Source organism: Calonectris borealis, chromosome 1, assembly GCF_964195595.1.
Source record: "Calonectris borealis chromosome 1, bCalBor7.hap1.2, whole genome shotgun sequence".
Lineage (NCBI taxonomy): Eukaryota > Metazoa > Chordata > Aves > Procellariiformes > Procellariidae > Calonectris > Calonectris borealis.
The window spans coordinates 147,052,557-147,078,768 of record NC_134312.1 but is presented as its reverse complement, the minus strand read 5'-3'; the positions used below and the strand labels follow the sequence as shown (position 1 = coordinate 147,078,768).

Sequence of the window (26,212 nt, the reverse complement as noted above, 5' to 3'; positions counted from 1 at the left end):
AAAGATGCAGAATGAAAAAACAGATAATGCAGAAGGAGATAATAAATAACATGTTGCTCATATTATGTTTGTTCAATGACACACACACAAAAAATTTTTACTTTCTGGGAATAAACTTGAAAGCAGTCTTCCCTGGGGAGGAATCTCCCCTAACATACAGTGGTAGCTAGACTTTTCACTTACAATTATGCTTCTAAATCCATAGACTGACATTTAAATCAGTGGCCTGCTTTTTGCTGCCAGCTGCCTAGCACTTAACTATGGATGCAAGAGCGTTAACTGAGGCACCTATAAGATACTGACAATTTTAACTTTTTTTTTTGAGAGAGATGTGTTGTGCTTATTAATTAAATGTTGGTAAAAGCGCATCAGAATTAAACAGGACAAGGACATTAGATCTCTTAAGTTATTTCTTTCCTTGATCTAACTTTATGCATTTTTTTGAAGTAATGCAATTATTTGGCCACTAATGTCATTCAGTAACCTTATAAGAGGTTTGACTAGCATTATTTTAATAAATGAGACATCTTTTCAGGCTGTATTGTAATAACATTTACAGGTGTAATTATTTTATATGACAAAAAACCCCTTGATGACAGGTGTTTAGTCTTTGTTTTTTGATGAATTCCACTGAGGCCCTATAAGGTTTTTTTCCCTCTGTAGCTCTATGATCATACCAGTTCTTTTTAAAGCATGTAATACCTCCCTTTTTCATTCTTATTTCCTATTTCTAAATGTATCCATTTTTTGTGGTAAAAATCAAGAATTATGATTTGCAAATGCTGCTTGCTATATCTAATATTAATGGAATTCAGTGAAAAAAAATCTGTTGGTTTTGTGTGCTCTGTCACTGAGACAATGCTTGTTATTATCAGGCTGATGAAGAACTCACAGAAATCTGAATTTGTCATTCATTTTGACAGAAGGTTCAAGTGGTGTATTTTTGATGGTGACTTCTGAAAAAAACCACGTTTTTCATTGCTGTGCCATACCATTGAATATTTTACATTTATTGACTTCAATTTTGAGGGAAAGAAAAGTGTTTGCTGGTTAAACTCTGATGATCTTCTACTGACAGGATTTTCACAGTTTCCCTAAAACTTTGGTGACTGCGAGTGCTGTTTACTTATGTTTACCCTTAGGGCTCAATGAATCAGTGTATTTACAATAGTAGGATTGAGTTCCCTACTTCTATGAAAATATGTATAGAAGAGACATCTGCCAGAAGATCCTTATAATTGACAATGTAAAAAAGATTTCTCATTGCTTTTCCTCTACATGTGAAACAGCAACCCAGTCAAATTTATTTTGTTGTAAATGCCACAGTACTTTTCCAGTAATTGAATTTTCAAAGACTGCAGTTCAGCTTTATGAATAGTGATTGGTCACAAATTTATTCTGACATCTATAGATGAGGCAATACATCAGGGCATGCAGGTTTCAAGAACAGAAGCAACCATGACAATATCTTCCCCACATGAAGACTGACCTTAGCATCAGATTAGGAGGGTAAAAAGTGGCAAGGGCAGAAATTTTCTGCTCTGACAAAGAGAATATCCATTATTGAAGGAGAAAAATGCTGGAAGCCTCAAAATGTGTATGATCTTGTATAGCCAGAGGCTTTTACAAATGAGTTAGTTACGAGTGTGCACATTTAAAAGTATGAAATAGGCAGTGGAGCATGCTGAGACTGCAGATTGTGAATGAACTAAGTAATTTAAATTCTAAAAATGCTGGGGTTTGGTTTCTAGTAGATAAAATAAATCAACAAGAAGTTCATATTCAAAATCTGGTGTTAATGAGCTTTTTTGTACATGCACCAATAAATCTAGCAAGACTGTTTGTTGTGGTTTAACCCCAGCCAGCAACTAAACACCACCCAGCTGCTCACTCACTCCCCCACAGTGGGATGGGGGAGAGAATCGGAAGAGTAAAAGTGAGAAAACTCATGGGTTGAGATAAAAACAGTTTAATAGGTAAAGCAAAAGCCGCGCACGCAAGCAAAGCAAAACAAGGAATTCATTCCCTACTTCCCATGGGCAGGCAGGTGTTCAGCCATCCCCAGGAAAGCAGGGCTCCATCACGCCTAACGGTTACTTGGGAAGACAAACGCCATCACTCCGAATGTCCTCCCCTTCCTTCTTCTTCCCCCAGCTTTATATGCTGAGCATGACGTCATATGGTATGGGATATCCCTTCGGTCAGTTGGGGTCAGCTGTCCCGGCTGTGTCCCCTCCCAGCTCCTTGTGCACCCCCAGCCCACTCGCTGGTGGGGTGGGGTGAGAGGCAGAAAAGGCCTTGGCTCTGTGCAAGCACTGCTCAGCAGTAACTAAAACATCCCTGTGTTATCAACTCTGTTTCCAGCACAAATCCAAAACATAGCCCCATACTAGCTACTAGGAAGAAAATTAACTCTACCCCAGCCAAAACCAGCACACTGTTAAAAGTCTAATGGTTACAATCTGAATTTTTCCTAGCAATGAATTTGTTCTTGTATTTCCAAAAGAAGTTTGGGATTTTTTCTGTAATTACAGCAATTAGGATCATCGGTAGAGGTTTATTTCTATAGTATAAAATGAAGTAATTGAGTAATGGCTTAATTGTTTGAGATGTTAATAGAGAAATCTGTAAGCTAGATGACCTAATAAGAGTTTATAATTTATATCTAAAAAGCAAAAGCAGAAAGTTTAGTGGTGCTTTTAGAAGATCTCAGAACTGCATTGCTTTGGGATAATCACTTCTGTTTTCCTGTCAGTAGTTTTTCTTCACTGCCAGAATTTAATGAAGTAGAAACCTGAATGCACAACTGAGGGGTTATCTTAGCAGGAAAAAAAAAAAATTAGCATTGCTCTCCATGTGTCTTCAGGCTACAGTTTTCTGAAACTGTTTAATTGGAGGAACTGTGCTTAGCTTAACTGGCATTTAATCAGTTTTGTTATTTGATTTAGCTTGCTGGTGCTGAAGAGAATCATCCATAGAAAATCCTGGCAGGAAGCAGCAGTGATTGCCATTAATCCTTCTATGACCCTGAAATAGTCATGTTGCTGCTTGATGGAAGATGCTGTTTTCCCATCTTCTCTTGCAGTTGATAATTTCATAGCTGAGTGATAAGGATTTGATGATACAGTGCTCTTGGAATACAAATCAGTGCAGATATCTTAAGAAACTGTGTTTATTTGCTAGTTTTGAGATGATCACATGCACAAGAAACTGCATTCCCTCAAAAACTGCTTTGCTTTCTTTAATAGGCGCCTAAACCTAGTTATTTGGAGAGCACTATCTCAGGAGGAAAGAGACAAGTAAGCTATCACCTTTTGGTTTTCTAACTTACCTCTGAAAGGCTGGTCATAAATATTGGATACTTTTTTATCACTATTTCTGTAACCAACTGGTTTTATTTTCAGATATTTCATAACTATACCTTACTTTCAAAAATGTATATGTGATATGGAGTAATATTAATTTCTGGACCTCCTTCTTGCAGTGCTGGTTATTTTTATAGGAAAAGACTTGCATTCCATTTGAATGGTACTGGTCTATTCTTAATGTGTCAGGTGGCAGGGCCTTGGGAGGGCAGCTTGTCATTGCCTTTGGCATCAAGGTAAATATTCTCTCATCTGGTAAAGAGCACTTCAGTGGCTGCTTTGTAAAGGTATAATAAGCACCTTCCAGCATGTGCTGGAACTGTATATCACACTGGAAGTTTGTACTACTTTAACCAGCTTATTTCTGTATATCGATTTAGAAAACTAGTGACTGTATAAACAGGACTGGCATCAGTGAAGTTAACGTCTGTTTACTTCAGAGAATAAAGTGAAGATCAAGTAATGAAAACTGAATGGGCATGAAATATTCCTAGGCAGAAAAATGGGAATGAAAACTAGAATGCTTTTAAGATCACTTAAGCTAATGAGCGAAAAATACACAATTCTATTATCAATAAGGAGAACTAAAATCCCATTCTGGTGTTTAAAGAATTCTACCTGTTCTGGATTTTGGAGGGTTCAGTTTGTTGTTTTTTATCAACAAGATGACTGTATCTCATTCACCTTCCGGTTTATAAGTACCTTCAGTGCTCTTTAGTCTAGTGGACATTGACATTGACATAATCTGAACCATGGATGGAAGCAAACTGAGCGAAATTGAGCAGTACAGGACTGACAGAGGAATAAACAGCAGGAGATTGTCTCTTTTTTATGTGATCAGTCAAGACTGATGTGGCAAATCAGGACCTAATAGGTGTCTGGTGCCGTTTTAGATTGTTTAGATGCTTGCCACTTCACCCTAGCTGCTGCTCCAGAAGGGCCACGGATTTCCATAATTTCTCAGTCATATATGCAAGTTCTTTATTGATGCCTCACATATTCTAGGACATCTAAAATGGCACCAGATATCTATGCTCAGCCACTTGAATTGCTCTGTAGATGTCTTTCTATGAGATATGGTTAAGCCAGATGTGATTGTTTGACTAAACACAACAGTAGCTGGATAAAACACAAAAACTTGTGGCATACAGAAGATAGATTGGATGAATCTGATGTTTTATTCTGCCTTTACACTTTGTGATTCTATTTGTAAAGTACTGCCAAAATTAAATTTCTTCTACTTGTGATTACGATTTTTTAAAAAATGGTTTTTTTTAAGATTTAAAGAGGATGGGCCAGTTCAATATATGCATCATAAAGAAGCTTTGCTGGAGGCATTAGAGAATTTGGGATGGCCAATTTCCTATGAAGATGTAATATTGTTAGAAGATGAGATACTGGCAGCATTAACATATATACAACAAGCCTCTGATCTTCAGGAAGCTGTCAAAAAGGAAACTGAGAAAAGCTCAGAATCACACATAAGCAACAATAAAAAGGTAATAGATTGGAAGGGATTTTTTTCCCCCCAGATATTCCTCTTCAGTGTGTGCTTCTGGAATAATTTTGTTCTATGGTTATAGCTGATAAAGTAGGCATTTAGCATGATGTTATACAAATGGATAGAGGAAAAAAGGTAGTTAAAAAGAGAGCAAGCTTTCAATGACTTTTTGAAAACACCAGGGAAGCAGAAGTTCTGAAGCTGAGAGAGCCACAGAAATCAAGCCTCTTAGAAACAGCTCTGAGCAAAGTATTTCCTCTGCAACAACAGCAAAGATATATGTGAAAGAAGAGATATATTAAAGGCAATTATGATATAAGATTTGTGATTTGGTTAGTATCTGATAAACAGGACTAAAAGATCTTGTAATGTTGGAGTAATTCACTGTAATCTTCCATGGTATCTTTCTTGTAAGGGGAAAGATGGAGAGAAGAGGTGGGATCCAGCTTCATATTCGGACACTAAAATTTAGTTATCCATAAAATGTATGCATACATGAACTGGTGGCTAATCTCACAGTGTTGTGAACGGAGTCAGTGGCATCTGGAGCTCATCCTGAAGTGGATGCCTACTTTTGGCAAGCCAGAATGCTCCCTCCACTCCATTAATACATTAGCAGGAAGTAGTCTAGCTACTCTGAAACTGTGATTGAAGTTTGTGATTTTTGATTGAGATACATATATGTCCCCTAGACATCAAGAGGTTGATTTTACTTGTAATGCTATTGAGAGATTTAATGCAATGCCTATGGAATTACATGAAGCAACAAGTATAAAAATAAGGCTAGTAAGTTATTTTAGGCTGCCCTATTGGAAGAGAGGATATACTTTTTCATTTTAGCTTTTTCTGTGGTGATATATATCGTCAGAAAACATATTTTAGGTTACAATGTTGTATTCTCCTATCATTTATTGTCACTCTTTCAGAACGTTCCTAAAAATGAATTGATTCTACCTTAATGGTTTTACCTTCAAGATACGAGTATGAATTCTCAGGGAAATGAAGAACAGACTTTTAAGTTTTTAAAAGTTATTTAATCATCCCCAATGGAAAGATTTCTGTATACACTATTGATGCTTTAAAATTGAAAGTACTTACTTCTGAAAAAAACAAACCATTTCTCTTAGTGGGTTTAAGTTTTCTCATCTAAAAGCTTCATCAAACAGTGCTTCACTGGGAGTGCCGCTGCCTCTGCAGAGCTGCTGTCTAGGTAGAGCAGTACTATGATAATATTAAAATAAGCTCTCTCAGAAGTTAGTAAGAAAGAAAATATTTTCTCAGACCTCTTAACTTCTAATAGAGGATAAGTAAAAATAAATAGAGAATTAATCATGAATCTCATATATTAATATATTCCTTTTCTTTTTCATTGTTTTATACCATTGGATGAGGGAAACTACTCTTTGACTGAACTTGAAGGTGTGGTTGGCCTAGTTGCAGTGAATGCTGAGGAAAGTCCTATGCTTTGTATTATGTAGGAAGCATAATCAAATGATCTTAATAGTTCTTTTTTGCTCTGGCGTATGCACATATACATATACAAATATGTATATATATATATACACACACATACATACATCAATTGGAAGAGGTAACCTCAGTGAAACTCAAATGAGCACAGTACTCACACCTATACTGTGAGTTCTCAGCAATGAATGGGAATGTACAATTGGAATTTACAACTGTAAATTATGCCAAGTATCCATATTCTCTGCTTACCAGAGTATACCAAAAATCTTTTGCTTTATCTGAAATTCCTTGACTGAGATATACCTCTCTTATCGAGATCAACAATAGTTTTCACTATGAGCTGTGGCCTTTTACATACTATGACATAATTTATAATAAATTATTTGTGTTAAATTGTATAGAATATATTATCATAGCACAGGCCATGTATGAAAATAAGTGATTATGGAAAGGATCACATTCAGTTTTCTGCAGTTTTTGAGAATTTTTTTGCATTAAGACTGTACATTTGAAAACATTTTAATGTCTTCAAAAAACAGATGATCTCGATTCATTTTACATCAATCTGAAAATGTTACATTGCTAATCCAGCTATTTTGATTATTGATTTACCTCTGCGATATAATGTCCCAATACAAGAGCAGCAGAAACATGTTCATGTTTCATTTGTTGATTGTAATTTTACTGTTGCCTTGAAACAACCAATGTGTGCTCTCAGACATGATGTGATTAACATTGTGCAACCACTTATCCTGAGTCAACCTGCTTTAGGAGCCTAATCAGAGCACCATCTTCAGTAATTGCTAATCTGCAACTGAAAGGTTTTAAGAGTGAGAGGCAGAAATGCAGATGTAATTAGAGTTCTGTTTATGTGGTGGAAAAAACAGTGAAAAAAAAAACAGAAAAAAAACTGGGGAGCCTTTTAAAAATGCTGTCAGAGGTTTTTCAACTGTGATGTCTGTCCACAAAATGGGTATAAAAAAATAAACTGCCAGCTGAAATACTTTACAGCAAGGAAATTGGTGATATATCACTGAATGAAAATTGTCATTGCAAGATGGTAGAAAAATCACAATTATCCTGGAGGTCTACTCAACAAAGCAGACTTTTAAATTTCCTGCTATTTTTTTTTTCCACTAAATTAAAAATAAAACCCCTTAGTTTTTAGCTTTTAAGGGTTCCTAATTACCTTCACAACAAAGAATTAGTAATCCTTTTTGGATGTCCTTGCTACGGGAGCTTTCTGTTTAAGCCTACAACTGAATTAATGGTCTGGTTATCCTCCTTCTGTGCTCTGACCTTCTCTGGGAGTTGTGTTCAGGCTGCTATGTTTGCACGTATCTGTGAAAGGTAGGGTAGGCCAGTGCCTTATTGGAGGAGGATGCAGTAGACATCCATCTGCAGAGGGCTGTGAGATGACTGAAGACCTCTAGTGATGCAAGAAGTAAATGCTTTGGGAAACGAGCAAACACATTTAGTTATTATCAGGCAAAATATAAAACACTGAACATTGATGATTACCTAATTGGAGGGCTAATTGGAGACTGTGTTTTACGCAATTTACTCAGTTCCTTTTGCTGTACAGATTAAAACATGGGTTGACAAAAATCTTCGTCTTCAGGCTGGCACTCAGCTTTCATCTAGAGATATTAAAAATGAGGAATGTATCATTTACTTTGTTTTTTTCTAATAAGTAACTGCTTTGACTTAAAATATTGTATCTGTTTTCTGTTTTGAACAGGCATAACAGACAGCCATCATTTCTTATTATGTTTTTTTCTCACTGAATTATAAAGCTGTTTACAACATGATGTCACCTAGTAAAAGGAATTGTTCAGGGTCCCCTACCTACTTCTCATTAGACAACCTCAGGTCTACTGGGGTCATGGTATTACTATTCTCCAAGCATGATAGCTTCCTGGACAGTTTGGTGCATTCCTTTAACGGCCATAACATTTTCATGTAAAGTATTTCTTTCCCCAATGTTATAATCTGGCCTTTGAGAGTGATGGAGAACATTTCCTTTCATACTAAATATTTCTGTTTCTGCATATGAATGGACTTCTGCAGAGAAATAAAGCTGCATTCATTGCTAAGGGTTAACTCTCATTAAGAATATACTTTTAAAAGGACTGTGTTTCCCTTAGGATGAGCTCGAATGTGCGAGGTTTACGCTTCGTTGTGACTCTGCTGAATGGTCACCATGTGATTAAAAATAACTTAAAATGGTTAATAAGCATAACGTGTTTTGTAAAGCATGTTTATTTGGGTGGAAAGGGACCTCTAGTGGCTCATTGAGTCTGTTCTTTCTGAAAAATGTACATATACAATTTCATATACAATTGATTTAATTATTCCTAATGAAATACTTATAGCTGAGACTTGATTCTTTACAAGAATGGAAATTCTGGATCTCCCTTGGCAGTTTCTTCTATTTCCTGGTGTCCTAATTCTTACACTCCTCATTCTTCGTCACTGTTTAAGGATCACTAATCGCTGTCTGTTGATACCTTTTTTGCATTCATATGTTTCCTGAACAGCTTGGCAAAACCCTGCCTTTGTTCTTGTGTCTCTTTAGGGAGACAAGGAAAAACAAGCATCCCAAATAGTGCAACAACAACAAAGTTATAACTATCTAGAAATGTTTGGTCAAATTGTCATAGGTGAAGTAACCTGCTGGACAGACAGCATGTAGCTACAAAAAGTTAGGCTCTTTCATAAAAATGGACTGTGGTCTACACAGAATGGGCTTGTTGCCACGGACAGCCTGGGAAAAGCAACGGTTGCTTGGCTCTGGAGGTGTCAGGATTTTGAAAAGCCAAAGTTAGAGCCAAGATACGTGGAGCTCTGTGGATAGTCTTCCAATCTATTCTCACTTACAGTAGGAAAGTGCAAAAAGTAATCTCTTCGAAAGGGAATTTTAAAGTGCAGCAGGCATCGTCAGGGGGAAACAGTCTCCTTCACCTCATGTGTTTAATGCATTGCCTTCAACAGAAGCAGAGCTAAACAGGGTGAAAATCCTTGAGAATCAGACAGGGCTCTTTTGTAATAAAAATACTGGAGAATGATATCCCAGAAATGGGCACTCTGACAGTGTCTGGGTCAGTCGCACTGAACACCTAAAGACTGTGTGAGAGGTGAGGGAGACGGATTTGAATTTAGACAGCATTTTTGAGGCACCTGAATTCTGCAGGGCTCAGCGTCCTCATTGTGTGTTTGGATTAATGCGGAGTGCTGGAAGTTGCCCAAGTTATTAGTCAAGCATTACAAATTAGTTGATAATAAATATTCAGCAGCAGCTGTCCCTTTGGAACCTGAAGAATTAAGAAAATGGTTTACCCCAATACCTTTTTGTGTCTGTGGAGCTGTAAGTTTTTGCACTCAAATCAGCCTTTGTTAGGTTGTACTTCAAGCAGTCTTAAGCGCTGTGAAGAGCCTCTGGTTTAGACTGAGTCTGAAAAACAGAAATGTTGATATCATTTATGTTCTATAGGGGTAAAGAATAAACTAGAAAAAACCCACATATCTCCCATTTAAAATATCTCTCTACTTTTTTGTGTGTGTGTTTTGCTTATTTTTAGGACATTTTTTAGGGTTTTTTGTGATTTTTGAGTGGGAGATTAGAAAAAAGAGTTTGTGATAGTTCTCAGTGAAACTGAGAACAAACAATTTAGTCACAGTTATTCCCATCTTTTCCATCATTACTGCCTGTTAGGGAAAATAAAGTATCAAAATCAAATACATCTTTTTAGGAAGAAAAATGTTGTCAGACAAGGAAGCAGGTCCTACACACCCTAGCAAGCAGGGGTTTTTAGGAATCTGTGAGTTATGGTTGTTTTTCAGAACAGGGTGTAGATGTGTGGAAAAGTTTGAGATTTCAAGCTGTATGTTTTTGTGATTCAAAGGAACTGTATAAGAGATGGATGCTTGCAAATTGTTTATGAGGTAGGCTAATATGTGTTTTAAAAATTAATGGAGAAACAATGATTTATTTAATTTTGCATGCTTATAATTTATATTTAGAAGCATTATTGTGAGCAGTATGGAGAAAATATTTAATAGACTTTTTCAAGAAGTAATTTGCTATTGTTGTAGTAAATATAAATTCCATTATTATTCTAGAGGATTATTAAAATGTACTTATAAAAATACTGGGATTACAGACTTTTTAATATTTTTAATATAGAAAGAAAGTGGTTTTATATCATCAGTTTTCTTAGTTTTCTCAGAAAAGCAAAATATAAAGTGTTCTTTCACATTCTGACATACACATATAATACCCTGATCCTCTCAAAACTTCCTGTAAGAGAGATGCCCTGAATGGGAAGAAATTCTTTCTTCTAGAAAAAAAAAGGATTCAGGAACATGATTTACTTTAAAGGCAAATAACACTGAGACTCCATAAAATGTTAATAGATATAAAGAGATATAATGATATAAAAGGCTGTAAGGTAAAAGAATATGGTGACTGTAAAGTCAAGTACACCGAAGCTCGGAAAGCCCAACAGTATATTTTTACATAAAGCCACTTGTGATTTGTGAGTCTTTGACTATTTTTCACATACTGTGTTTCCCACAGCCCCCTGCCTCAGTTGTTGTGTGAGATCCATTGTGCTTTTTGCATTCTTCGTTCAGTTACAACTAATTGCAGTCACTGACTTCAACTAGGAGTTGAGTCAGTCCACAGGTAGCCAGCCCCATTGGCATTTCTATTCTCACCATCTGGTGCGTGGTCCCCCAGACTTATTTATGAGCAATTCAACAGTAAGCTCCGGTGTTGTGGCTGTGGTACGTTACAGGAGCTGTAGTCTGGGGACTTGCCCCCCAAAGAGGAGAATTAGTGTATGAAGAACCCAAACTAGCAGGGCAGAATGATGGACAGTGGCAGCTCTGGAAAATGTGGTTTAATATTTTGCTAAACTAGAATGTTTTAAAACTGCTGAAAATTTTAATTTTGAATTTATAGTTTGTAAATAAACATTTTTTCTAGACACGTCAAGATTTTAAAAAAAAATTTTTGATTTGTATTTTATTTTTTTAATCAGTCATTCCATACAGTGAGGTACTTTTAATGAAGATAAAATTATTGTGAAGATCCACCTATCTGGACAAAATGGATGTGTATAGCACCTTCATTTACTCTGCAAAATCAGTTGATTTTTCCTTACCTCATTCTTGAATATGAATTGTACAACTTTGTAAGATTTTTGCTAGGAAAATGGCAGCCAGAACCATAACTCATCAAGGTAAATTTCTGCCTGAACATTTGAAAATATAGGTATTTTTATGACCATGTAAACCAGGATTTTATAATGAAAACTCTTAGATGATCTTACCCAAAGCTTCCTCTCTTTATAACTATTCTGAATTTTTAAAATAATTCCAGTTTACTGTGAATTATCTGCAGAGGTCATAACATTACATTGCCTAAATTTTTAATTAATTCCAAAGGATAGATTGAGGCTGACTGGCTTAGTTGTTGTGGAAAAAATAATTGTATCAAATTACAGAGACTTGAAGAAGAAACTGTGAAGTCAAAGTCTAAAAAAAGACAAAAAGGCCAAGTATTTGTGACTCACAAAAGCCAAAAGGTGATTGCAAGATCAGACGTCACAGGATTTTATTATCCAGGTATATATTTTTGTCCACATTTTAAATATTTATTAGAGTTTATTAATACTGATAAAACACTAGTTTTGGTCATAATTAGGTACTTCTGCCTTAATCAGATTTAATATTACATGTGCATATTCATGAAAAATGAATGTGTATATCTTCTGTGTGCACATATATACATTTATGAAAAGACATACATTTTGTAAGGTTAGAAAGCAATGCTGATGTGCTTCTGATACATTTATATAAGACGACTATGGAAGGAAATCCTTTTAAGTAACTGAGTATCCGAGAATATCAACCTATCCCTCTTTGATGTCTCCCTTGAATGTTTCTGTTGAGCATTTGGCAAAGGGTGAACTTTTGTGTGTGTTCAAAGAATTCACTAAATGCTTCTGCCTTTTTGCTGAGTTTGGAGCCAGAATGATTAGTAGGTAAAATTGTGTTCTGTTTCTTCATAAAAAAACTGTGTGTGTGTCTGTGTATGTGTGTATGTGTGTATGTGTGTTTATTTTTTGGTTACCTTTACTTGTTTGGTTTTTTAAATTACATATTTTTAACATTGGTAATAGTTTCATTATGTCAACAATCATCCCCCGATCAGCTTACAAATTTCAGACCTGGGCTTGAAAATTATTCTTTGTTTTATTTGTATGGCATTATTAAGAATGGTTGCTAAGACTGTATTTTTTTTCAGGTACAAACTTCTCTATTGCCTTAGCACAGCTTACCCTAGCTAAGTGAAAATGAAGAATGTATAGTATAGACAGATTTGACCTTGGTTATGTGTGCCAGCCTATAGGATTTTTAAAGAAACTTTCCACAAGGGGTAAAAGAAAATAATTTAAATATTTTATTATGTTGTTTTTTTAGGAACGGTGATAAAGAATATCAGCTCTACCTGTGCACTTGTTGACTTCAACAATGGGGAGACCTGGATGGTACCTCTGAAGTTCGCTATACCTGTGGGAGGTGCTATGCCATGCCCATATCTGCAGGTGAAAAATCGTATTTTGTTATGACAGCAGATGTGCATTTTTAATTTCGTTCATTTGGTCACACATAGAATAAAGGATAGATGATTTTTTAACATTTTGAATACATCTGTTTATTTTAAAGAAGAGTTTTTAGTGATAGTAATATCATGCTGTTTTCAACATGCTATTTTCATTTGTTTGGAGCTTGTTTTCATTGTAATTCTATTCCTTTGTTTATTGAATTCTATATTATTTTCTTTATAAAATATGAATATTTGGCCACCTATAGAAGAAAGGTGAGCTATTTACCAGCAGAATGATTGTTTCCTAGCACATAGATTACAAATAAAGGAGAGCCTTTTATACACAATGTGATGTACAGCAGGTTAGAACCATTTGTTCTTCACACAGTATTTTAAATCCAGCAGATAACCTTATACTAAGGCAAATAACAGTAATGAAAAAAAAATTCTTCCTCTATTTCTGTTTTTATTTAAAATTTATCACCTGACTGTCTGTAATCACAGTTGTTTTTTCAGGTGATTCTTATTTTACACACAAGAGTGATGATGGATACAGAAAGGATACAGAATGGATACAGCTGTTTTGAATACAAAAAGCATTTTTATTACTGTTTTGTTACACTTAGAACTAGGACATGCCTTTTTTTCCCTTTGAAATGAAGGCAAATCCTGATCAGGTAGTTCCTGATATTCTGTAAGGGGACCATCCAATTCTAGAGAAGATCTGCAGAATTTTATAGAAAATTGTGACTTCTGAGTTCATTTTTTAAACGATTTTGTATAAGTCAGTTACACATGGAATTCTCTAAAATTCCCGAGGTTGGTTTAAAAGCTTACTAAAACCATATAAATTTGCATGAAGTTCAAGGGACTGAAGAGTTGTAAGAGTTTCTTCATTCTGTTTGACTTGCTGATTGAGCCCTGACACATTAGTCTTTAGTCCTTTAGTCCTGTCCTTTAGTTTTGCTTTGTGTTCTCTCCCTGATTCAGTGGAAATTGTGAGCTACCGGTACGTGCAAGGACCAAGTTCTTCTTTGCTTTTAAAGATCCATATTAAAGCATGGGAACATGTTAGAATGGTCATTCATGTAAAAATACCTCAATATTCACCTTTTATGTCTTGTAAAACTTCAAGTTACACTGTTCTTGCAAATTGATGCTTTCCTGGTGTGCAGGTTGGAGACTATGTGTTTGCCAGAACTGGGACACAGACAGGAGATGAATATTATGCACCTGCCATTGTTATAGCAACACCAAAGAGGGTGGAAATGGGTGATAAACTCTACACAGTTCTGATGTTCAACAACAGGAAAGTAAGTAAACCTAGAAGATGATACCAATTTGGCAATGGTATTACCATTGTTCTCTTTCTGATGAGGCAGATATAATTTTCCAGGCTAATGAGCTCACTGTCCCAGTCCCTGTCTCCAGCTAACCAAAGTAAATCAGATTTCAGGGCTCAATGAAGAGCTCATGTAATAGACACGAACCAGGAAATTCTGTAGGATAATTTATTCTTAAATCATACTCTGTTCTTTCCTCTTTAATCCATTTGGTGGCTTTCACAAGCTCCATGCTGCTAAAATGAGAAACATAGGGGGTTTTATCACAGTCAGTACAGTCTTCAGTTCATTTCATTATGTTTGTTTGTTAGCCATTATGATAATTTTACTGCATTTTTCATAGTACATATTAAGAAAATGTACTTTGTACTTGAAACTTTTATCTTCATTGTTTAGAAGTTGATGACAGTTACATTAAAACAGTTGGCTTTTTATACATATGTATCTTCATTGTTTCTGAGATTTAGGTTTAAATTAGATGTTGATTGTGTGATTGCAGGAACACTGTGTAAGAAGTGGGCTTATTAAAATCAGCCAAACAAAGTATGCCTTTTCCTGTCGGTACATAAGAATGGTGCAGATGGTGGATTATATGACGTGAGTATGCTTGAACCTAAAAATATAAAAGTTATTTTATGTGAATCCTAAATGTTGCACTTTGGGTTCAACTATACTGTCAGATTTCCGTATGTAGTACTCTAACTACAGTTGTCGTGAACTGGCTTGCTCTACACATGCAACCAAGTGATTTGATCCCCAAGCGTGTCCATCAGAAAAGCATTAACTGTCTGTCTATCATTTTATTATCTGGCAGTTTATTGCCCTATTTTCATTTTGGAGACATTGGTGGGATGTGATGGTTTGAAGCTTAGCCCCAGGAAGCTGTTAGAGGATTGCTGAAAGGTGCAATGGAGTTTCTATTTGTTGTAGACCTTATTTTTCTTTTAAGGTATTTATTGTGATATAAAGCTATACATTATATTGCAAGTTGCTTCTAAGATACTGAATCTTCTACTGGGCTTAAATCTGGGGAATGATGGGAAAGAGTGTGTAGGATGAATATGAGCTCCTACTTAAGTAGAAGTAGAAGTTCTGCAGAATTTAGGTACAGCAGGGGTAACATTTTTCTGGTGTGAAGCGTGTACTGAACATGCACGGCTTCCAAGTGATTGTGGATTACTTTTTCATCTTGTATTAAGTTCCAGGTTAATCCATTTGAAATAGCATTGGATTGCGATAACCTTCAGAGCACCAACAATCTCTGACAGCAAGCAACAACAGATCTTAGGAAGTAGAATAAGATCAGAACATCATTTAGGGATATTTCTCCAGAATACATTCCCAACCTCCAGCAATTTGTGATTTAAGGATTTTTTGAAGCAGAATTGGAGTCTCTGTATTAACAGCCTTGATGGATTTTTCTTCCACGGATTTTTACAGTTACTTTTTTGAACCCATGTAAACCTTTATCATCTATCACCTCTTCCTAGAAGGAGCTGCGCAGTTTCACATTCTGTGTGAGAAAACATATACTTTTGTTTTGAATCTTCCATCTGCCTTGGCGTCCCATAGGGATTCTAGACTGAAAGGTTTCCTCTTCCGTGTATGTCAATGTAGTATGGGCACTGCTGCCAAAGAATTGTATAATCTCTGACATGGGAGATTTCTTCCCAAGAGGTTGCATGAACAGGACAAATCCCACCTTTAAAGGCAATTTTAAAAGTTCTTCATTTTTATTGAAATGTTCTAATATGATGATCAGTGTTAAAGATTACATCTAAAAATGATGGGTGAGGGTAACAGTTGTGGGCTGGTATCTCAGGATTCCCTGAGAATGATGGAACAAAAAAGCCCTGTTTCCCACACATTTTCTAGTAGTGATTCCAGCACAGTTTGAAACTTGCTCTTCTGCCAGCTTGCAGCCACAGCACATACATAAACAAATGAATACCCCTACTTTACTGAGCAGAATTCCGAATCTGGAAATACATCAATGCCTTTTCCCAGACCAGATCACCTACATGATGGTAGCCTCTTTTCACCGAAAAGTAAACCTGAAGACCATGGTTTCCTACTTACTGCATACAACCAGTTGAAAAGAGGCAGGTATATAATTGAGCTGAGTTCCAGCAAATCAGTGGAAGTCTTTCCCTTACACTGAGTTGGATTATATTCTAAATGAGGTACCTTATTAAGAAAAGATGTGACTAAATGCATAAGCAATAAGAGTGGCTTCCATTCTACATGCTTTGTTTCATGACTGAGTGCTTTAATATCAGATGTAATATTCATTCTCCAAACAGACTTTATTGGCAAGCTGACTTGCTGTTGTTATATACAAATGATGAGAGAATTGAGTTATACACTGGCAAACAGAAGAACTCTTTGGAGAACTGACTGAAATGAATGCACTACATTTTTGCAAATGAGAAATAAATGTTCTCATTAGATCTAAATTTCAGATGAAGTGATATCAAATCTGGCAGATCTCTGGGTAAAATAGTATGTGAAACTGCATATTCAAGTCATATTAATTGTGAATTTCTATATAGTGTTTCCAGCTAGTAAACACTGGTTTGATTGTAAATGCACTGGCCAGTTTGTATAGCAGATGATTGAAATTAAATTAATGAAATCTAAATAAAATATTCCAAACAATATTGTTGCCACAGCACAAAATAATGGACTCTCAGTTAAGGCATTCATTTTATATCCCCTTTAAGCCAAACTAAAACAGTTTTTAGCATGGCCTGGAATAGAGCATAAATTTTGCAAGCATAATGATTGAGCAAACCAATGCCTTACAGTTGTTTTAAGGTCTGAAATTTTCACGATGTCGTTTCTGTTTTTTCTTGTAGCAGTTGTAGATTTTAGAAACAAACCACCACAGTGCTGAACTAGACATATTGGAACGTTTGGGATTCCCAGGGTCCTCTGTTGGCATTGGATAGACTACATAAATAGTAATTTTTAGCATATAGGCAACATAGACCTAACCCCCAGATACCCAGATGAAGTGCATTGGTGTGCCAATAAAAACCTCGGTCATCACTAGTGATCCACAATATTCCACAACTTGCTGCCAGAATCACAGCACCTTCTTTTGCACATTCCCAACTTTATCATCTACTGCAATATTTCTCTCCATCTTTTTCCACATTATGTGTCATGTCTGGTTCTGCTGAATTTTTAGTCTCGGAATTTTCCAAGAATTAACGATAGAAGCCTAGTCCTATACAGCTTTTATAGTTAGGAGTGTTCTAAGTTTCCTACTTCTTGGATCTATAACTCTCTACAGTAAATTGCTTTGTAAGATTTGAGTAGACAGTCCCTGACAAGGCACTTACTAATTCAGAATGTTCATCTTTTGCTTGTAACGTTCTCAGCTAGGTTTTGAGTTCTCTGTAAAGCCACATACTTGTAAAGTGAAATCTCATTCCTTTCTTGCTGCTTAACCTGTCACTTTAGTATCATATAGACATACATAATGTACTTTTCGGGGCATTGACTACATTAACTCAGTGGCTGTATCATAAAAAGCTGGTACTGGCCATGATTTTACTCTATATTTGTTTCTTTGTGTAACCACCATGCCATGTTGAATGATTGTTTTCCTTTTATGAGGAGTATACATTCAAAGCCATTAAACAACTGTGTTTCATTATACATTAATCAGTTACTAATATTAGCAATGCTATGGCAGTGTTCCAACCCAGATTGAGTTGGAGTTTTCATTAGAGGCCCTACCTTTTAGAGGGCATGGAAGTGTGCTTCCCGCTGAAACATATTATTTATTATATTCCAAGATAGATACCTACCTCCCATGTCATACTTATCAGAGGGGAACAGTGCAGCACGTTGCTCATGGGTGCGCACAGATGTAATGAGAACATGCTGACATTGTTGACTGATAGAAACAAAGTAGAAGCATAATTTAATCAGAAAGGAAACAGAAAGTTTGAATGCAATACGATATTAGAAGCTCAAAAAGAGACAATCTTTGTGTGCTAAGTTCTGTAGAAGTAAGGGAAAAAAAGTAAAAGGGATAGCCCAGGATCCCCTGTTGACAAGGAGTCCACAGTGCACGTAGATGTATTACAATTGCTTGGCTAACTCTTCAGCTCTGAGTTCTTTGGGATTGTCTTTTGATGTTTATGTGGTGTGTACTAGGGGTCATGCTTAATTCACTAATCGTTAGAGGTACTAATATAGCTCTCGTCCTTTTAGTCTCAGATGCTAGCATCTGTTTGGGGTGTTTTCCTGCCATCAGAGTGGAAAGACATAATTATAGCAGAACAAGCACTCTGCAAATGTAACTAACAAATTCCATATGCAAAATAAAACACTATCTGCTCTGGGTCCACACCATAAAAGACAATTATTGCCCAAATCCTTTTTGGAGTCATAAGAGGTAGACAGAATGAGGGGCCAGAGCCCTGTTTTAGGCTATTCTTTACTTATTTTATAAATAAAAAGCAAACTGAATTGTAAGACATTTATAGCCCTGTCAAATGGTCAAGAGTGTGATAAGTCCTACTTTTGTCAGTACTGTGAGATGTGGGAAAAGGTGAAATCTATGTCATGTAAAAAAGGATTTAAAATAGTATAGGATATGTGTGCTTTTAGCTTAGTGAATTTCCTTGTCTGATTTTCTAGCCTGGGCAGAGAGACCACAAAGCCCTATTCTCATTCAGCTGTGGCAGATGAAGGAGGAGAAGCAGCAAAGAAAAGTATTGTGAAAGAAGATAGGGGAAAAAACAAAAAGAAGAGGAGAGCAGAAGACAAAAGACATCCCAGGGAGAGGACGTTGGACTCTGATGATCTTTTGTTTGTCTCCAGAAGGGAAGTAAAACAGAGAGGAAGAAATTCACTGCCTAGCAATGAAGAAGAATTTGAAGGTAAAGAAGTAACTCTGGAAAATTATAAATATTAGGGATTAAACAGATCTGATGGGCCTTCAGTTAATCCCCACACAAGGAACCAGGTTTCTGCATTTCTGGGTGTTAGACCAGCCTGCTTTCCCATGGTCCTATGTGAAGAGGTTCTTTCACCTCCTTTGAAAACCATTCTTCACACTGATCATTCTCAGCATATGTTTCCACAGCAAAGGGAAGAACTGAATAAAGCATGTTCCAGCACATGCTACCTTAATTTCCCTAACATTTGTAGTAGCAGTAAAGATGCAATGACACCAACCTTCGTACCTGCTAGTAAGCAGAGTATATATCCCAGTCACTCTACTGTTTGTTACTTGTTAGATTAAAGGTATGTCTGTATTGCAGGTGGAGCTCAATGCTTCAGAGGCTAAAGTGCTTTTAGTGTCTGACCTAGCTCAGTTAAAGCTGACATCGGTATCTATACTCCGTCTCACTCTGCAGTAGAGACCTGGGCTAGTGTAGGTATGCCATTACATGCCACAGTCAGCTCTTCATTTTAAAGATCCTACTGTCAGTGGAAAGATAACAGGATTTTTATCCATACCTGCTAGTTGCACTATTTTAAACATGTTCTCAACACCTTCATTAATTATTTACTTGCAGAAGTAGTGGATTATAGATTCACTCAATCATCATGTTGTCAATCAACTTGATTTGGCTTCTCTGAACTTTCCTTCTTATGTTCTCACTCATCTTTTAAAGAGTATCTGCAAATTCCATTTACATTGCTTATAATGGCTGTTATGGTGCCACTGCATTTTAGGAGTGGCCTGGTCAGAATTATATGAGAGCAGAGGTGCTGGGCTTCTCCTGTAGCTGTGTGAGAGACCATGGCTTCCAGAGGTACAGCTACTTCACTGGAAATGCTCAGTTATCCCAGACTTCTCTCTCTTGGACATGTTGAGATGCAGATGCTGAGTAAATGTGAAATAATTCTGATGTGGTCAGCAAGTCCTGTTACTGATTCCGTGCAGGTTGAAAAAAAGATTAAATGAAAGCAGTGGCTGTCTATGCACTTGAATCCTGCCTAGCCTTACCAAATAATCTCATAGTACTCTTACAAGACTCTAACAAGACTTCAAGGTGGTATGCAGGTTGCACATGCTAGAGAGGGTACCTGTCCTCTTCTTATGACACCATGGACATTGGATATGGCTTTTTTTTGCTTAAATGTGTTTTCATTTACATATCCTTCTGTGTTTTATCAGAAAGGAGAAAGTCAGAAAGCTGAAACACCCTGTTTTCATCTTCAGACACCTACATAACCCTGAAATCTCAATTGTTGTCCTTCACATGCTGGACACACAGATGTTCATCAGAGTGATCCCTTACCTGATTTTCCTGGTAGTTGTTTTCAATACTTCATTATTTCTTGATTGTATATAACTAAGGTAGCTTTTTTTTAAAATAGAGTCAGCAGCTCAGATAAATGTTTTAAATACCCATAAATACCATTAATAGTTAAAACTAATAACTTTGGTAGCTAAATATCTTTTACAGTAACTAGGTTATACTTATTTTTTCAGGATTTCTAAAAGCAGTCTGTTAAACCGGAAACTGGTTTATCTGAAAGATGCACAATCCTCCCACATATTCTTTTCCTTGTAATATCTAATACCTGAATAATTTGGATATCTTTTAACTTCCAAAAAAGCTCAACAGTCCTGATCTATTTGCCTGAAGTAAAGGCTTTTTCTTCATATTTATACACAATAGTTTTTCCGTGAATGTTAGTATGTGTGTAATGTGTTAAAAGCATCCAATGCCACCAGCAGTTCCTACATTTCCTTTCCAAAGGTTTGTCTTGTCACTTCTTATGAACTCCCCAGATACATATATATTTTTTAAATAATCTGATTGGGGTGTTTTGTAAGTCGTCCATGTGTTAATCAACACTTCTTCCTACAGTTCTGCTGACTTCGTGTATACATTTCTCTGTTACGTGAGGAAGTAAGTTCTCCTGAATTTGAATGAGCATTGCCCAATATAGAGATGGATTTTCGTACTTTCCAAGATAATGTGGATTCAGCTACATGGCTCTTATATAGGTGGTTGGTGAAGCCTTGTATTTCCATGAAGCCTTATATTTCCACAGAGCTGTGGGTCCTGTATGAACTAATGGAGTATTTTGGAATGTTTGTAGTTTGGTTTGTGCTTAGCTAAAAGGCTCACAGCTTAGACAGGTGCACTCTTTGCTGGGTAAAAAACTGGCTGGACGGCTGAGCCCAGAGAGTTGTGGTGAACGGAGTTAAATCCAGTTGGCGGCCGGTCACGAGCGGTGTTCCCCAGGGCTCGGTTTTGGGGCCAGTCTTGTTCAATATCTTCATCAATGATCTGGATGAAGGGATTGAGTGCTCCCTCAGTAAGTTTGCAGATGCCACCAAGTTGGGCAGGAGTGTTGATCTGCTCGAGGGTAGGAAGGCTCTGCAGAGGGACCTGGATGGGCTGGATCAATGGGCTGAGGCCAATTGTATGAGGTTCAACAACAAGGCCAAGTGCTGGGTCCTGCATTTTGACCACAACAACCCCATGCAACGCTACAGGCTTGGGGAAGAGTGGCTGGAAAGCTGCACCAGGACTGGGGGTGCTGGTTGACAGCCGGCTGAACATGAGCCGGCAGTGTGCTCAGGTGGCCAAGAAGGCCAATGGCATCCTGGCCTGTATCAGAAATAGTGTGGCCAGCAGGAGTAGGGAGGTGATCGTGCCCCTGTACTCGGCACTGGTGAGGCCGCACCTCGAATACTGTGTTCAGTTTTGGGCCCCTCACTACAAGAAGGACATGGAGGTGCTGGAGCGTGTCCAGAGAAGGGCAACGAAGCTGGTGAAGGGCTGGGAGCCCAAGTCTTATGAGGAGCGGCTGAGGGAACTGGGGTTGTTTAGCCTGGAGAAGAGGAGGCTGAGGGGAGACCTCATCACGCTCTACAACTACCTGAAAGGAGGTTGTAGCGAGGTGGGTGTTGGTCTCTTCTCCCAACTAACTAGCGATAGGACGAGAGGAAATGGCCTCAAGTTGCACCAAGGGAGGTTTAGATTGGACATTAGGAAAAATTTCTTTACTGAAAGAGTGGTCAGGCCTTGGACCAGGCTGCCCAGGGAAGTGGTTGAGTCACCATCCCTGGAAGTATTTAAAGGACGTGTAGATGAGGTGCTTAGCGACGTGGTTTAGTGGGCATGGTGGTGTTGGGTTGACGGTTGGACTTGATGATCTTAGAGGTCTTTTCCAACCTTAATGATTCTATGATTCTATGATTCCGGATTGTTAGGAGGAATCAACAACTCATTCCTGTTATTCCCACTCAGGGAAACAACATTAACAGACGTGAATAAAGATTAAGTAATTGTGTTAGTTATTTAGTGTATATTAACTTCATTATTATGTTGATGTGTAATTTTGTCTTATTTATTCCAGAACTATTATATTTAACACATTATTATTTTAATGTGTATGCCTACTGCTCCTATTGTGTTAGTTAGTTCTGTATGTTTATGAGAGAGTGAATGAAGTCCTGGCAAATTCCCACTGTTAGTGGGCCAATGATTGTTTCTCTAGGTAACTCAAATGAATTTGATTGAACAAGATCACAAATACTTAACTCATTGGTTATTGCAATCATCATTTTTATAGATACTTTTAAAAACATGTATTTGTTTCTATAGAAAAATTCTTCTCCCTGTCTTTCTAGTCTTCTCTCTGTTCTGTAATGCCTAAAATCAATGTTCATTTCACAGGATTTCCTTGTTGATTTTCCAAAAACTAAATCAGAAAACAATTCAGAGTGAAGTACAGGTATGATACCTAGTAATAGACGGCATTGCTTGATGCGTTAGCAAATCATAGCTAACAGAGCCCAAATCTCCTTCTTAATTTATAATGAGACATGACTTGAAGCAATTACACTGATAATTACTGTAACTGCCAATATGGTAGGTGGGAGATCTTTGAAAATTATCATTTTCTATCCTTTTCTATGGCAAATCTAGTTCCTCCAAATTGGGTTCAAGAGTCTAATGGCTGTGGCACCTGGCAGTCTAGTGGATTGGCTGGGTTTCCCACAGTAGGATTTCACATTTTTAGCACCCACTTGTTTTCCAATCTCATTTTCCAGATAGTTCATTCAGCATTCGGAGAAGGCTATCATAATAAAGCAGTGTTCCCATCTGTTGGTCACGGCTTGTTTAATAAGCAGTTGAGTCAATTCAGCTATGCTTGCATCTGTTACTTACTGCAGCTGTGTGTTGTTAAGGGCTCCCCAACAGCCTCCAGATTTAGTTTTTGTTTTTCTGTTGATAGCATGTTACAACTTGGCCAAAACAACACTCTCTTCTGTCAGGGTTGTCCGCTCATCGGAAGAGGAAAGTGTGTTAAACTTTCCGTCTCTTTCCCCATAAAGAGTGAAACATGGAGATGTGCGAGGGAAAAAAGTGCAGTTCCGTTGCTGTAGGAGGCACGTGTTGGGGTGTTTGAGGGGGGAGAGGAAGGGTAATTCTGTCCAGATTCTGGGAGCAAGACCAGAATGGTTTCTTTCAACATCTTGGGAAGGTACATAGAGAGCATGTGCACTGGGTAAAGAAAAGAAACAGTTTGTGAATTATGTGTGATGGGGAACACTCATTTAACAGTGCATCTTTCATTTTATTCAAGGCAGCAGTATGGCTGAAATACCTTTCAGTATTTTAGTCCAGCAATGTTTTTGTACTGCAGACAGGTACCTATAGGATACAGTCAAGAAATTTCCTGAACCTCACACAGGTGAACTCCAGATTCCTGTCTCTTATATTGCCCAAGAAGAATCAGAATGTTCCTTTTGTGTATCTAAGTGCTGATGTTGTGCATGTATAAGACAATTTCCAAAGGCATGCTTTTGATTTTTAAACCCTCAGCTTCAGGTTTTTCAGCGGTAGCTATGGATGATCAGCATTCCTAAAACTAACCATACTCATGTCTCGTACTCTCTACATACCCAATCTGTGCTGTTGCTTCCCCACTCTGTGTATCATAACTTTATTCTTCAGGTACCTCCCACAGTTTTGTGTTCTGCTACAAAAGTGTTTATTATATGATCATTTAAAACCAAAACAACCCCCCTAAAAAAATATACGAAGCAAAATAGAGCATGCGATTTTGTTTACTTTGTTTCTTCCTATTTTATTCTCTTTCATTTTTCCTCCTGCTTCCAGTCTTTTGCCATTCATTACGATTGTCATTGTTTTGTGCCTAGTTGTTGGTGATCTCATCTGATATCATTGTAAAAAGTGACTTTTCAGTGACACAGTATTGTTAATAGCAAACCAGAGAAGATAAGCATGGTCATACTGGGTCAGACGAAGGTCCCTGTAGCCCGGACCTGTCCCCAGCAGTGGCTAGAAGATGATTCCTGAGGAAGAGTAAGAACAATGGTTGGCATGTGAATAACAACAGCTACAAGCTTAGAAAATGAGAATACTTAAAACGCAGACTGGTTTGAACTTGTGAGGATGAAAGCAAAAAGCAAAGCAATGAAAAGCCTCTTTACACAAGACTATTGCTCTGTTACCATAGTCATGGAGTCATTTGTTCCATGATAAATTTCAGGATGTGTGTTGGGGGGTGTTGAACTGTTATATCCAAGCTCATGGTGGGTCAATATTTTCTCTCACTAAAGAGTACCTGTTCTCTCCTAGCATCTTCATTCTCCATTTCATCATCCCAGTGTTCATCAAAGTGTCAAACTCTGCAGTCGCTGAGCGCTTCAACTCCCAGCTCACCAAAGCATCCCTGTTGCTTGCACAGTCCTGCTGTAGAAAAGTCTCCAGAGCCTGGTAAAAGCAACATCACCAGAATTATTGGAGTCAACATGGAGCAGCAAGGATTGGCACGACTCAGCCTCAGCACCCCTGCACAGAGCAAAGGAAACCACATTAAGGGTGCATGGTGAAGGAGCTTCTGAGGAATGGATGAGGCAGCAGATAGGAAAGATTTTTAGCACCTGTAACTGTGAAATTTCATTCCTTGATCAAAAATAAACTGACTAGTTAATGCTAAATTATTTATGATTTTGCAGACTTACTTTGGAGGTATGAAAGAGAAACAGTGTCAGAGGTTCAGCTGTGCTGCTGAGAAGTATCAATATGAGAAGAGAGAATGGAAAATTGTGTTTGTCTGAGTATCCTTTGTTTGCAGTAGACCTATTTGATTTATTAGCTGTGGGTCTTTCTTATGAAATGCCTTTTTCCAAAACTCCTTTTTCACAGACTCAGTCTGTAAGGCATCTGGGAAGACCTGCTGCAGGGAGCCGTACCCAGTTTTCCACTGGTGCTTTTACCTGTGTCTGTCCTAAAACTTTTCCACTGATGGGGACTGTCCCATGAGAACACAGATGAGGTGCTTTGCCCTCGAAGACTAACCTCTTGGTAACACAGACTTAGACCAAGGGCTGAATTCTTCTCTGTGACGTTTGATATAAAGCCAGTGCTACTCTGAAGGCAGAGGAATTGCTTCAGTGTTACGGCATTATAAATGAAAGCAGGAATTGCATCTAGACACATTTAGAGGCATCTCTACTCTTAGCTCCCAAATAATGGATAGGTGACTGAACCCAGTAAAAAAAAAAAAGATATCCAAATAAAGATTCATTTTCTCTAACAAATGTAATGTGATATTCACTGTCTAAGACATGGCATTTGAAATGGCACACAGTCGGAGGGATGTAGCGTGTTTAGCACTGAAAATCCTCACCTCAACCAAAGTATGACTTGTGGATGTAGTGACACAACTGTATGCTTGTCTAGGGGTTTCTGTTAAGAAGGTGAAGACGGATTCTTAATGTTTTTGGCATATCAATGGACAGTAAAGATTCTTGCAAGCTTGACTTTAGATACATGTGCGATTTCCAGGCAGATGTATGTATTCATCTTCACATTGAACTAAAGTGGTGTTGAAAAGATACACTTAACCAAATAGAAACAGAAAGTGGCCAGTTAATGTATACACACATATATAT

At 37.4% G+C, this 26,212-nt stretch overlaps 1 protein-coding gene across 1 annotated transcript in view; it reads left to right on the top strand.

The window, feature by feature from the left end:
* VWA3B (von Willebrand factor A domain containing 3B) overlaps window positions 1-25,828 on the top strand; it is a 69,078-nt gene extending 43,250 nt beyond the window's left edge. Inside the window, exons 21-28 of the mRNA XM_075135190.1 lie at window positions 3,249-3,299; window positions 4,645-4,864; window positions 11,847-11,967; window positions 12,826-12,950; window positions 14,128-14,265; window positions 14,795-14,892; window positions 18,952-19,193; window positions 24,894-25,828. Coding sequence (XP_074991291.1) covers window positions 3,249-3,299; window positions 4,645-4,864; window positions 11,847-11,967; window positions 12,826-12,950; window positions 14,128-14,265; window positions 14,795-14,892; window positions 18,952-19,193; window positions 24,894-25,147 — 1,249 coding nt within the window. The 3' untranslated portion in view covers window positions 25,148-25,828. The remainder of the gene's footprint in view (window positions 1-3,248; window positions 3,300-4,644; window positions 4,865-11,846; window positions 11,968-12,825; window positions 12,951-14,127; window positions 14,266-14,794; window positions 14,893-18,951; window positions 19,194-24,893) is intronic.
* Window positions 25,829-26,212: the final 384 nt, after the last annotated feature.